Below are 14205 nucleotides of genomic sequence, written 5' to 3' on the forward strand. Positions count from 1 at the left end.
GCTTGAGCTGGAAAATCAGAGAATCCCAGAATGGTTTGGGTTGAAAGAACCTTAAAGCTCATCCAGCCCCACCCCTGCCATGGCAGGGACACCTTCCACTAGCCCAGGCTGCTCCAAGCCCCATCCAGGCTGGCCTTGGGCACTTCCAGGGATCCAGGGGCAGCCACAGCTGCTCTGGACACCCTGTGCCAGGGCCTCCAAACCCTCATAGCCAGGAATTCCTTCCCTATATCCCATCCAGCCGTGCCCTCTGTCCATTTGAAGCCATTCCCTGTGTCCTGTCCCTCCATGCCTTGTCCCCAGTCCCTCTCCAGCTCTCCTGGAGCCCCTTTAGGCCCTGCAAGGGGCTCTGAGCTCTCCCTGGAGCCTTCTCTTGTGCAGGTGAGCACCCCCAGCTCTCCCAGCCTGGCTCCAGAGCAGAGGGGCTCCAGCCCTGGGAGCAGCTCTGTGGCCTCCTCTGGACTGGCTCCAGCAGCTCCATGTCCTTCTGATGTTGGGGACCCCAGAGCTGGAGGCAGCATTGCAGGGGTGTCTCACAAAAGTGGAGTAGAGGGGCAGAGAACAGAGAGGAGGGCCAAGGAGAAGACAGCTGCCAGCCTGAATCTGACCTGGCTTCTCCTCTTCCTCTCAGGTCACCAGCTCCTCTCCTCCTCAGGCCTATGACCCCAAGGGATGACACCACATGTCTCTGACAGCCAGAAAGTGTCACCACCAGCTTCTGAAGGGCAAAACCGTCCCTTGTCACCCCAGTACGACCAGGACTCCCGGTGCTTGGTGCTGTAGGAGCACAACAAAGAGAATGCAGGGAGCAGAGATACTCTGCTGTGATGGAGAGGAGCTGCAGAAGGGATGAAGGGTCGAATTGCTGGGAGCAGCAGCCATCAGCTGCTGTCCCTGAGCAGGCACAGGCCGTGCTGCAGCGTCCATCCGCTGTCCAGCCAGCCTGGCGAGAGCGGCAGCACAATGGCTCTGCCTCCGCTGTGGCTGAGCAGAGCCAATGGATACAGGAGGCAGAGGGAGAAATGCGCTTAATGTGCTGCATGGGAGGGACGGGGAGGGGAGGGAAGGGGGGAGGCGCAGACAAAGAACAGGGAGATGGAGAGAAAAGACGCAGGCAGGGAGCAGAAGGTGAAGCGGGGAGGACGGGGCTGGGGGAGGCGCGTGCGTGGAGCCCCTCACCAGCGAGGAGCTGGGGAGCAAGCGGAGAGCAGCGGAGAGGAGAGGAGTGGGCAGCCAGCCTCTTGCAGGGCCCTGTGGGAGCGGCAAGCCAGGCCCAGCGAAATGAAAATCTCTTAACCACACAGAATTGTTAACTGCCCCCAAATCCTTTTGTGCTGGGGCTGCGAGCTTAGAAGAGCTTAAGCTGTTAGATGCATGAACTTCCTCCATAAATATCCCTTGTGCACACTGCCGCGAGCAGGCTGGCGCGCTATTAGCCAGATGAAAAACCCAGCGGAGAAAATGAGCAACTCCTTCCAGCTGCACAGAGGGGTTGTCCATTCCTTGGGATGCCCTTCTCCACCTGGGCCCCTTGGTGGGGCAGGACCACAGCCCCCCACGCTCCCTGCCACGTCGTATTTGGGCGCCTGAGTGTGCGAGAGAACTTCACCCCGAAAGCCAGCTCGGATTTGCTTTTGTTTTGCTTCTGGAAAGGGGCCCAGATTCCCTCCCACCCCTGGAAACAAGAGCAAACCTGCCAGCCACATGTAGGAGTGAGTCCCCCAAGCCAGGCGCCTCCGCCGCTGCCTCCGCAGGGAGCAGGGGCAGGGACCCGGCGGGAGGAGGGCAGGGATGCAGGGATACATCCTGCGGTCCTTCCCGAGCAGAGCTGGGGCAACCGGCCCCTTCCCTGCCCTTTGTGGGGCTCACTGCGAGGGCTGGGAGAGGATGGGGATGCCATGGCTGTCCTGCCAACTCTGTGGCTGGCTCTCCTCCCAGTCCCCACTCCTCTTCTGGGGGCTGCCAGGGAAAAATGGAGAGGCTGTCCCAGTCTGGCACAATCCTGGGGTCCCATCCAGCTCTGATTCCACCCCACATGAGAAGGGGAATGGGAAGGGGGGGAAGGGGAAGGAGGAAAGGGGAAGGCAAAGGCAAAGAGGGAAGGGAAAGGGAAAGAAAAGAAGAGGGGAAGAAGGGAATAGGAAGGGGAAGGGGAAGGGAATAGGAAGGTGAAGAGGGAGAGGAAGGGGAAACGGAAGGGGAAGGAAAGGGGAAAGAGAAAGGGAAGAGTAATGGGAAGGGGAAAGGGGAAAAGGAAGGGAAAAGGAAAAGAAAAAGGGAAGGGAAAGGGGAAGGGGAAGGGAGGCAGCCCCGGAGCCAGCTGCCCCATGGAGACGATGGGCTGCCGGCCACCGCGTGATTAATGAGGGCGGGGAGCGCGGGGCCGGCGCGCGCCAGCACCGGCTGCAGAAACAGCTGCCGAGGTACCGGACCTCCCAAAATCCTGCTGCTGCCCAGACAAAGAGGGGACCGGCGTCCCCCTCCACCCCGGCCCCGCTCCTGCCTGCTCCGCTCCCCCCCGGCCCTGCGCGGACAGGGCTCTGCAGGAGGAGTCCTGGGAGCCCCGGGACGTGCGAGGGGACTGTCCCTTGGCTGGGCTGGCAGTGGCACCGGGGAGCTCCCCAAGAAAGCCTGGCCGCATCAGAGCAAAGCACTGTGCAGGGCTGGGTCTGCTCGGGGAAAAAACAGGCTGAGATGGAAAAGCTGCCATGAATCATTGGGGCTTTCTGGTGCTGCTACGGATGCTTCACTTGGGAGTTGTAAAACCCCCGTCTGCCCTCCGAGGCAGGGATTAGCCGGGCTCAGTTTCCAGCAGTACTTCCTTGCTGTCCCCATCCCCATCCCTGCTAAGGCTGGAAGACACTTGATCTGCCCGAGCTCGGTGGGAAGAGGCGTTCAGCGGCTAAGTGAGGAGTAGCTGAAATCGGGGATATTAAATGATCCCCACAGCACACCAGGACCTGAATTTTGGTGCATGAGCAGCCCAGCCACCAGCAGCAGACATGGAGCCCTCTCCACAGGGACCATACAGCCTGCAGTCCCTACCGAGCAGTCAGACTGTCCGTCCCTCTCTCCAGTCTGTCTGTCTCCCACTACCAGCACCTTCCCTATGCTTGGTTCTACCTGGCCACCCCTTCACAGCCAGAAGAGAGGAGACACAGCTCCTCCCTTGGCTCTGCAGTGGCCACCGATGTATCTATAATTGATCTCAGAGAAGCCCTGGCTCTGCTCGGAGTGTGCCGATGCTATCGGAACCGCAGAGGGATTTGGATGCTCAAATGGGGGAAAAAGATCCTGTTTGCCAAACTCTGTGGTTTGCTCCATGCATGGCACAGATGCAGGTGCCCATCACACAGCTCTGGGGTCCCCACCTCCCTCCCAGCAACCCCAGAAGTGCCTTTCTCAACCTTCCCAAGCCCATGTGTGACTGGACAAGGGCACAGATATCAGTTCAGGGAGGCGGTGCCAAGCCTCTTGCTGGCCTGGGAGGGACCACACCGGCTCCATGGTGTTCAGCTGAGCTCAGCAGGCACTCATGGAGTCTGCTTTGAACATCTACAGGGGCAGGAGAACATCTACAGAGGCAGAACATTTACACAAGCAGGAAACCTCAGGCTGTTGAGGAGCCCAGGGGCCAGGTAGCTCTGAACAGCCCAGGACCATGTCCCACCCTGGGCCATTTGCACCTCACTGGGACAACGCTGTAGACAACTTGTGTGGATGCTGAAAAGCTTGAAGTGGAGAAATTTTCCAGCTTTCTGCCAGCATCCTGTGAAAGTCTTGCCTTTCTCATGGAGGCTAGCTGAAAACAGTGGAGAGGTTTTTGTAAACTAATTCTCTATCTTGCACCTGTTGTTTGTTATGCATGGTCTGTTGATACTGACCAGAGAAAATATTTTGAAATGGGTGTTGTAGGGTCTGAACCAATCATCCTGGGAGGTGGATGGTCAAAGGACCAACAACCTTATGCCATGCAAGTGAACCAAGTTATATAAACGAGTCTGTGAATTATTAAATGATTCCATTCTTCCTGGACCTGAACTCTATGTCGTTATTCTCGCCATCCCTGGTACAACAGCAACAAACTTGCTCCCTCCCGCTGCACCCTTTTGGGAGCCTGCATTCCCACTCCCCTCATCCCAGAAGCGACTCAGCCCATGCCAAAGCACACAGCACAAACCAACAGCAGAACAGCCCCAGTATTTTGGGAGGCAACTGCAGATTGGTGACATGCACCACACGTGTGTACCTCCAAAACCTGGAGAGCACAGATGGCACCAGCAACAGGTGCCAGCCCTGAACCCAGTGGCTCTGGGGATCTGGAGGTCATGCACAGCCTGTGCAACGGATGGATGAGCCTGGGGCAGGCAGTGAGGAGCTGGGGAAGGAGTCAGCCTCCACATACGCCCCTCTGCCACCCCACCCAAGGAGGTCCCTCCCAGGTGGTTCATGCAGATCCCAGATGCAAATCCCAAGTGCCCCCACCAGCAGTGAGGTGAGCACAGGAGTGAGCCCAGGGCCCGTGGTTACCTCTGCAGACGGTCCCGTTCTCCACCGACTCGTAGCCGGCCCGGCACATGCAGCGGCCGATGGGCACCAGCCACTCGCCGTCGCCATTGCAGTACAGCTTGATGGGCACGTCCACCTCCTCGGCGTTGGCAATGCACGTCCCCCTGGCTGCCACCAGCGAGGTGCTCTCCGCTCCCGACAGGGTTTCTTGGAAGACGGCCCCGTTCTGGATCACACGGGGACATTTGCGGTAGAAGACACGGACGGCGATCAGGGACATGCAGCCCCCATAGTCCTGGAAGGCCAGGTAGAAACCATTCTTGGAGACAGGCCCAAAACTGCGCACCTCAGTGTTGATCTTCATCACCCGTCCACCTAGGTCCACCTGTGAGAAGCTCTCGTCAGCAGCAATCGTGTCCACCTTCATCCAAGGATTCTCCATCCAGTTAGGAAAAGTCTTGGTGGCCGAGTCAAAGTCCGACTCGAAATAGTACAGGTTAAAAGTCTCCTTACAGGAGCCTGGGACGTTTGGGATGCTGCTGCAGTCCCGGACAGAAAATTTCATCTCCACGTGGATGCGGTGTGCTCCTCGCCTCCGGATGTACTTGGTCCGCAGCCAGTTGTTCTGGCTGGATTCGAAGACGTTGCACACCTGGTAGGTGCGGATCGTGTTCATGTTCTCATCGTACCCGCTCACCTCTTCCCACTGCGGGCAGGACACACACAGTCAAGGGGCTGCACTGAACGGATGCTCCCCACCCTCCTCGCCTCTTCCCATCCCCACTATGTGCCAAGTAGGTTCTGCCAGCACCAGCTGCCCCACCCTGTGCCCACCTCATCCCACAGGCTGCCCCAGAGTGCCCAGCACCTCATCCCAGCACCCCCCTGCAGGTGCCCTGTACCTGCCTGGGCAGGGTTTGACCTACACCATGCCCCAGGCAGGCTCCACACTGTGGGGACAAAGTGGCCCCTTGGGGCCACCTCACTGCCACCAGCACCATGCTCCATGCCTGGATTCAGGGTGAAGCCTCTGTGCTGCTGGTGGGACAGCAAGGCCACTGCTCTGCAGAAATGGTTTTAGCAGGGGCAGTGCCCACGGCCGCGCTGCACAGCTGTGCCCCTGGCACAGGAACACAGTGCCCTTAGCACAGGGATTCCCACGATGGGTACAGACATGACAGGCAGGACCCGCTCCCTCACAAGCCATAAAACCTCCTGGCTGGCTGCAGCCAGTGCCTCTTCCCAGGAACAGGATGGGACCATGGCCAATCCCACCGTGTTCCAGAAAGGGAGATGCTGGGTAGGTCCCACTGGAGCCCTCATCCCTGCCCCTTTGAGGGTCAAATGCTTTGGGTGCCTCCAGCAGGTGTGCTCAGGTCCCAGCCCCAGCTCCCCTAAACTGGATCTACGGGATGCAGACATGCCTATGAGCCATGCCATGACAGCAACATCCTTCTCAGCAAGACAGCTCGGAGCTGACAGATTTCCCCATGGGAAGCTCTGCCCAGCTCCCCACAGCTGACTGACTACCAGCTCTGGAGGAAGCTCCTTAGAATTACAGAAGAGAATATCCTGAGCTGGAAGGGACCCACAAGGATCATCAAGTCAACCTCCTGGCCCTGCACAGACACCCCAACAATCCCCCCCCGTGCTTGAGAGTAGTGTCCAAACACTCCTGGAGCTCTGGCAGCCTCGGGGCCATGCCCATTCCCTGGGGAGCCTGGGCAGTGCCCAGCACCCTCTGGGGGAAGAACCTTTTCCAAATACCCGGTTCTAAACCCCCTTGACACAGTTCCAGATGTTCCCTTGGGTCCCCACAGACCTCACGGCTGCTTTGACATCCCCTGGCCTCCATCTCACTGCCCTTTTCCCAGGCTGGTTTTTCCCAAATCCTCCAGTGCTTGTTGTCTCCATCCTGTGTAGGATGGGGACACTTCAGGGCAGAGGATGCAGGGCATGAGCTGCAGCTGGTAACTGGCCACTGCTCCTCTGTGGGGAGCACCAACAGGGAAGGGTCTTTGTGAGAGGAGAACCCTCAGCTCACAGAGCATCTCCCCCAGCCCAGCCCCTGCCAGAGAGCAGAGCATCTCCCTGCAGTCCCATCCCCACCCAGGGCACCTGTGTGATGCTGGCATCAGGGACCAGAGTCCTGATGGAATGTGACACAGTCCCGGCCAGCTGGAACTGCTCCTTCTGAACTTGTTCATAAACCTGCTCAAGTGGAAGCCGAGCTGTTTCACGTGACACCCCAAGCACAACCCTGCCCTGGATGCAGGAGCACAACACCCAGGGCAGGGCAGCAGCACAGCCCAGATCCAGCACCCATGCCATGACCAAATCCAGGGGAAATCCTGCAGGAGCAGAGCACCCCCAGCCCCTCGGGTTGCAAACGGCCTCACAAGGGCACCCAGGACTGGGGAGAGAGGCTCAGGAGATGGGAGACAGATTGCTCCTCACACATCAAGGCTCACAGCCTAACAGAAGGCTGTCAGGGAAGATCCCCAACAACTCCAACCACTTCAGATTGGCAGTGGCTGTAAATCTGCTGCCAGGGCTGGGGGACGAGAAGAGCATCCTCGCAAAACACAGCGGGAGCATTTGCTTTGTTTTCCAGAAATAAATTTGGTGTGCTAGTGGAAAATTGCAGGATCTCCCTGTTTTTCAGGGCACTGGTTGGGAGGGGAGTGAGGGAATCAAGGCACCTGGACCACTCCAGACACACACCTTGGCAGCCACCAAGACCCAGGGACCCCTCACCCACACCTGCCCAGCCCCCAGGGAGGGTAAGGACATGAGCCCAGAGAGCTCAGCCTTGGACAGGCAGGAGCAGCACATGGTGGAATGAGGGTCTCCAGGGCTTGGGATGAACAAGAGATGGTGGAGGCAGAGCTCGGGGACATCTCTGAATGGCACAAGAGCTTCAGAGCCAGACATAAAGCAACTGTTTGGGCTTTTGGGTCTCTAATAATCCCCAAAAAGGAGCACACAGCAGCTTCTGTCTTCCAGGTGATACTGGCTGCACCCAACCTGGCCAGTCACCTCTGGGAGGGATGCACTGCCTTGTCCTGCTCGTGGACATGAGGCTGTGAACACACCGCAGCACTGTCACCCATGACAAGCACAGAGCAGGGCATGGTGTGCCCCTATCCCCCCTGAGGGCCCTGCCCGGATGTGGAGACAGGAGGTGATCCCACCAACCACTGGGATTGGGACTGCACTGCACTGTCCAGATGGGCATCTCCATCCTTATGGGGGACCTGGGAGCACCCTGGGGGCCAGGCTCGGGACCCCCAGCATCCTCCCACATCGCTGCCACAGCACGGCTGGCTCCCGACTTCCCTTTTCCCAGATGAGAGAGAAAGTCACCCCTGTGCACCAGCCCCTGCGCTTCCTCGACGCTTAATTAGAAGCCTCTCCCTTTCTCCTGGCTCTCTAATTAACATGCCGGGAGCTCAAAAGAAGGCAGCAGCACAATAACCCAGGGAGACGGCTTCCAGCAGGCCCCGGCCTCATTACGGCCGGGCTGGGGAGCAGGAGCAGGGCGTGCTTTACATATGGAAACACCGCAAACAAGAAAGGCTGGGCCAGGAGAGAAAAAGACTTGACCTCTGCTCCCCCCCATTGTGTGCCCGTCATCCCCTCGGCGGGCGCTGGCGGGGCTGGGGCAGCTCTGCCCTTTATCATGGTGATGGGCCCGGCCAGCAGCGCCCGCGCCCGGCGACACCGAGGCCACGCTGCCCCGGCTCGGTTTAATCTCCTCAGACGAGGCTTTTCTTGGCAGTTTCTTTTCTTCTGCCAAGGCGGCTCAGATCGGGGGCATGCTGTCAGCCGGGGGGTGAGGTCCACGGAAACGTCTTCATCCAGCCCCTGCAGAGGCTGGATGGAAAGCAGGACAGAGCCTGAGCCACTGCCACGCACGGGCATGGGAAGCATCTCCGGGCTTTGGCCAGGCTGGATTGGGCCACCCAAGTGCAAGGGAGCAGTTCTGGGGGGGTCGGGCACTGGGGCTGCTGCTGGTCAGCACAGCCAGAGGTGGGCAGGATGCTCTGAAGCACCTTGATGCCTCATGTGGGACACAGAGCTACCTCCACTCTGGTTTTCTCTCATGAGCAGAAGGGTGCAGAGATCACAGAATCATGGAATGTTCTGAGTTGGAAGGGACCCAGAAGGATCATCCAGTTCCACTCCTGATCCTACACAGACACCCCAGCAATCCCACCCTGTGCCTGAGAGCGCTGTCCAAACGCTCCTGGAGCTCTGGCAGCCTCGGGGCCGTGCCCATTCCCTGGGGAGGCTGGGCAGTGCCCAGCACCCTCTGGGGGGTGAACCTGACGCACTGCCTTGTCCAAGCTCTTCTTTAAAAGAGCTTCTTCAGGGTGGTCTTCGGATGTGTCTCAGGGTACTCCTGGCCCTGGTACAGCAGAGAGATAATTCTGCTGAGCCAGCAAACGTCTCTCTGTGGGACACCATGGATGCTGGATGGTCCTTTCAGGACCAGAGCCTAATGCCCCCACGTTGCTACAAGTGACAGGCAATGGAATAACAAGTGAGACACTGGGGTTAAGTGATGGTGGTCTTGGCATGTTGTTTCTTCCTGTCCTGATTTTTAGGTGGCTGCAGGCCAGCTCTATGGAGAGTATGATTCCTCTAGCAGCACACTGGTTTGACTCTGTGGGGTGGGAATTACATACCTCCAACACTGGGGTATTTTTTGGAGTATCATCTAGAAAACTACTGGAAACCTCAACTGTCACCTTCTTCTCTGCTCTTCCCACATGGCCAAGGCACTTTGCTTCAGTGCCTGACTTTTGCTGGGCCAAGCCTGCCACATTCACATGCAGCAGAGACCCCAGAGCAGCTCCAGGTCTCCATAAGGTGATGCCTTACCCCTGACGGAGGATGCACCGTCCAGCCCAGCTCTGCTGTCGCTGTTGTGGAGTCCATCAGTGTCTCTGTGGAAGGAAGGTGAAACAAGGAGTCATTGCATGCTGATGAAAGGACTGAAGATGGAGACAGGAAAAAAGGCAGAGAGGAGCCAGCCCAGAGCTGCAGGGATGGAGTCCATCCCACACTGAAGCTCCTGGCCATGTACTGGTCCCTCCACCCAACTGCTCCCCACCCACTGCCCACTGCTCCCTGGCCCCCATGCAGAATCATGGAATCACAGAATGTTAAGGTTGGAAATGACCTCCAGGATCATCAAGTGCAACCATTAGCCCAGCACCAAAACCATGTTCATCACTAAACCATGTCCACAAGTACCACATCCACACACCCTTTGAACACCTCCAGGGATTGGTGATTCCACCACTGCCCTGGTCCAATGCCTGACCACCCTTTCCACGAAGGAATTTTCCCTAATATCCAATCTAAACCTCCCCTGGCCCAGCCTGAGGCCGTTCCCTCTCCTCCTGTCCCTGTTCCCTGGGAGCAGAGCCCAACCCCCCGCGGCTGCCCCCTCCTGTCAGGGACTTGTGCAGAGCCACAAGGTCCCCCCTGAGCCTCCTTTCAGCTCCAGGCTGAGCCCCTTTCCCAGCTCCCACAGCTGCTTCTGGTCCTCCGGTCCCTTCCCAGCTCCGTTCCCTTTCCTGGACACACTCCAGCTCCTCGATGTCTTTATTTTCATGAGAGGCCCAAAACTGACCCCAGGACTTGAGGTGGGACCTTGAGGTGCCCAGAACAGGCAATGTCTCCTGCTGTAAATGGGGATTCTTCCATCCATCAGCTCAGCTGGATTTTCCTCCTCTGAATCCCAAATCCAGGTACCCCCAGCCTAGAGCAGTTCTAGCCCTGCAGATGAGGAGCAGCCTGAGCAGGGATCCTCCATCACCTTCTAGTTTCCCAAAAGCACGATATTTTTTTCTCAGCACTTTGCACAGTAAGGAGAATCCTCACAGATGCAGTAGGATGTGGGAAGGAACAGCACTTTTAGGACTTAAAAGTACTAAAAAATTAAACCACTGTTAAAGCTGGTTTTCCAGATGATTTGGGTTGAAATAGGTCAGGTGATGCTACCACCAACCAGCACAGACAAGTCCTCCTAAGGCACCCAACAGCAAAGCCTCCTTGCCCTTTCTGCAGCTCATTGTACTTCCAGCACTGGAACTCTTTTCATCCCAAATAGCTGTAGGTTGGTTTAACTCCACTGATGGCACAAAGAGGGGTGCTCAGGTTATGGCACCCCAATACCTGGCCCAACATGAGCAGGTGAACGTGGGCCAGCCAGCCCCATCGGAAATAAATGGGACAGACACTTGGAATCACGGAATCGTTAAGGTTGGAAAAGCCATCGAATATCATCGAGTCCAATCATTTCTGCAGCACTGCCATGTTCAGCACTAAACCACGACTCTAAGTACCACATCTACACACTTCTTTAACGCTTCCCAGGGAGTGCTCAAAGGTGTTTTTTGGACACTTCCACAAGTGGTTTCCATAGTCTGGGTAACTCTCTGTCCTCCAGGTCTGCAGCCACATGCTCATTGAAATACAGGGATTTTTCTGCACCACCCCAAGGTTGACAGTTTAAGAGAACAGGAAAATATTCCAGAGTTTGGGAAATGCAGTTTAGAAATTCTGCCCAAAGGCCTCAGCACACCGAGGCTGGACACGAGGAGAGCGTGGTGGGACAGACTGCACAGGGCAGCACACAGCCAGTGATTCTGTGCTGAGACCAGGGTGATGCCCAGAGAGGAAATTCTGTCCCTCTGCTCTGCAGGGAGAATGTGAATCTGCCCCTGACTTCAGCACATGCGCCGGGGATGCCAACTGTGCTTGCAGGGATGCTGGAAAGTGTCCATCCCACACACACTTAGAGTCCCACAATGGCTGGGGTTGGGAGGGACCTTCAAGAACATCTGGTCCCACCCTCCTGCCATGGGCAGGGACACCTTCCCCTATCCCAGGTTGCTCCAAGCCCCGTCCAGCCTGGCTTTGGACACTGCCAGGGGTAGTCCCAGAATGGGAATGGAGAGTTACTGGATGTAACCATGTCCTTCTGCTGTCGTCCTCCCCACCAAAAAACCAAGCATTCTGCCACAAAGCCCCCAAGAGCATCTCCACCTTCTCCACTTTCACTCCACTGAACAAAAACAATGGAAGAAAAGCTCAGCCTTGAGCAGACCCATCACAGAAGAGCCAGGCCTGGATGCAGAGGTGACAACTGCTCAGTGCACATGACCCCCCCTTCCCCACTGGCACCCCAAAAAGTGCCTCGGCAGTGCTGTGCTCCCTGCACCTACTCCTGGCAGTAAATCCTCCTCAGACTGTGGCTTGTTCATTACTCCTGGTTTGAGCCAGCAGTTTCCAGTTCACAGGAAACCAGGATTTCAAAATTTGGTTTTATTCCAAGAGTAAAAGGCAAAAAATAATTCTTTTCAATTTTTCCCACTAGGAAGAGTTCTGGAAAACAGCTAATCCCGAAATGTTGTGGGTCAGATTTACGAAATTTCTTTTTAAACGGAATATTTGTTTACATAGGGCAATAATAGTGTTTATTTTATCAGAGGATCTGGCTTTTTCATTAAAACACCAGTGGCGTTTGATCTGAAAGGAAAACAACATTTTTCACCCAGTGCTAGCAAGAAGCTTTAAAAACCCCCTGAATTTGTTACTTTATCTTAACTATCAATGACAGTGGCGCATAGTAAGTACATTAATAGCAGTGACTAAAATGGAAAAGAAGATCTATTCTAAGCCATTACAAATAATTCCCCAAATAAACTTCATATTTTGAAGCATTTTGCATTTTTAAAAGCCTTTTATTTAATGAAAACTCAGTGCAGTGGGAATGTCGTGCTCAGTACGCCACTGCCCCCAACCCCTTATTCTCAGCTGAAGGATCCCCTTGGAGCTCTGCATCCACTCCGGCTGGCCCAGGGACAAGGAGGAGAAGAAATTTGCAGGTTTTAAGCAAGTTTTTCCAATGGCAAATTATCTTCCCATAAAAAACACCAGATATTCCATTAATTTTCGTCTGGATTTACACCGTTCAGCTGCCAGCTGTTGGATTTCCTTTTCCTTCTACAAAGACTCTGCAGTCCAAAACCTTTCCCTCTTGTGGTGCTCACGGGTGGCAAACGATCCATCTCCAAGACAGCCAAATTAGATCAGCTTCCTTCTTCTTCCTCCCTAAACCAGGTTCCTGTCTTTGAGGCTCCTGTTTATCACCCTTCGTTGTGCAGGGGGTCCCAGGGCTGTGGTCCCCATTGCACACAGTTGCAACACTCCAGTGTGCCCCTTTTGTGGCAGTTTTTGCACCAAGTTGGTGCCCGGGCTGAAGTCCTTTTGGAGATGGAGTTATACTGAGCAGAGGGTGCCTGAATTACAGAAAATTGGGAATAACTGGTCCCCGTGAATCACAGTGACCCTGCAGGGTCAGCACAAGTGGGTGTGAATCAGAGTCATAGAACCACAGAATGGTTTGGGTTGGGAGGGACCTTAAAGCCCATCCAGTTCCACCCCCTGCCATGGGCAGGGGCACCTTCCACTGTCCCAGGCTGCTCCAAGCCCTGTCCAACACAGAATTATAGAATCATAGAATAGGCTGAGCTGGAAGGGACCCACAAGGATCATTGAGTCCAGCTCCTGGCCCTGCACAGGAAACCCCAACAACTCCAGCCTGTGCCTGAGAGCATTGTCCAAACACTCCTTGAGCTCAGACAGGCTTATGACCACTGCCGTGGGGAGCCTGCTCAGTGCCCAACCACCCTCTGGGTGAAAAACCTTTTCCTAATATCCAGCCTAAACCTCCTCTGACTCAGCTCCAGCCATTTCCTCAAGTTCTGTCACTGGTCACAGAGTGAAGAGATCAGTACCTGCTCCTCTGCTGCCCTTCAGGAGGATGTTGAAGAGCACAATGAGGTCTCTTTCCAGTCACCTCCAGGCTGAATAGACCAAGTGACCTCAGCCATTCCTCATATGGCCCCTCCAGACCCTTCCCCATCCTCATGGCCTCCTTTGGATGCTCTCTAATGGCTTCATGTCTTTTTAATATTGTGATGCCCATAACTGCCCCAGGACTCGAGGTGAAGCTGCCCTACTGCAGAGCAGAGCAGGACAATCCCCTCCCTTGCCTGGCCAGCAATGCTGGGCCTGATGTCCCCCAGGACACGGGTGGCCCTCCTGGCTGCCAGGGCACTGCTGACTCAGATCCAACTGGCCTTTGACCAGGACCCCAGGTCCCTTCCTGCAGCTGCTCTCCAGCCTCTCGTTCCCCAGTCCATCCACACATCCAGGGTTGCCCCATCCCCGGTGTAGAATCCGGCACTTTCCCTTGTTGAACTTCACACGGTTGGTGATGGCCCAGTCCTCTGTTTTGTCTCTGCAGGGTCTCCCTGCCTTTGTGAGAGGCAACAGCTCCTCCCAGTTTTGCATCTTCTGTGAACTTGTGTCATATTCCTTCCAGTCCTGTCTCCAAGTCATTGGATGCTGAAGAGCACGGGGCACTGATGAAGCCCTGCAGTGACAGGTCACCAGTCTGGTATCACCCCAGTCAGTGTCACCCTTTCTGCCTGACCCGTGAGCCAGTTTCTCACCCATCACATGATGTGTTTATCCAGCTGGGGGCTGGACAGTTTGTCCAGAAGGATCCTGTGAGAGACAGTATCAAAAGCTTTGCTGAAATCAAAAAATATTCCATCTCCTGGCTTCCCTTGATCAGCCAGGTGGGTTTATCCTGTCATAGAAGGAAATCAG

At 55.9% G+C, this 14205-nt stretch overlaps 1 protein-coding gene across 3 annotated transcripts in view; it reads right to left on the bottom strand.

Moving 5' to 3' along the window:
• The window catches only part of EPHB2 (EPH receptor B2), a 130060-nt gene that overhangs the window by 80774 nt on the left and 35081 nt on the right, over positions 1-14205 (bottom strand). For all 3 annotated transcript variants that reach the window (XM_069034626.1, XM_069034625.1, XM_069034627.1), the window contains exons 2-3: positions 9397-9461; positions 4531-5215 (exon numbers count right to left, since the gene is read on the bottom strand). In XM_069034626.1, coding sequence (XP_068890727.1) covers positions 4531-5215; positions 9397-9461 — 750 coding nt within the window. The remainder of the gene's footprint in view (positions 1-4530; positions 5216-9396; positions 9462-14205) is intronic.

Source organism: Aphelocoma coerulescens, chromosome 21 (assembly GCF_041296385.1).
Source record: "Aphelocoma coerulescens isolate FSJ_1873_10779 chromosome 21, UR_Acoe_1.0, whole genome shotgun sequence".
Lineage (NCBI taxonomy): Eukaryota > Metazoa > Chordata > Aves > Passeriformes > Corvidae > Aphelocoma > Aphelocoma coerulescens.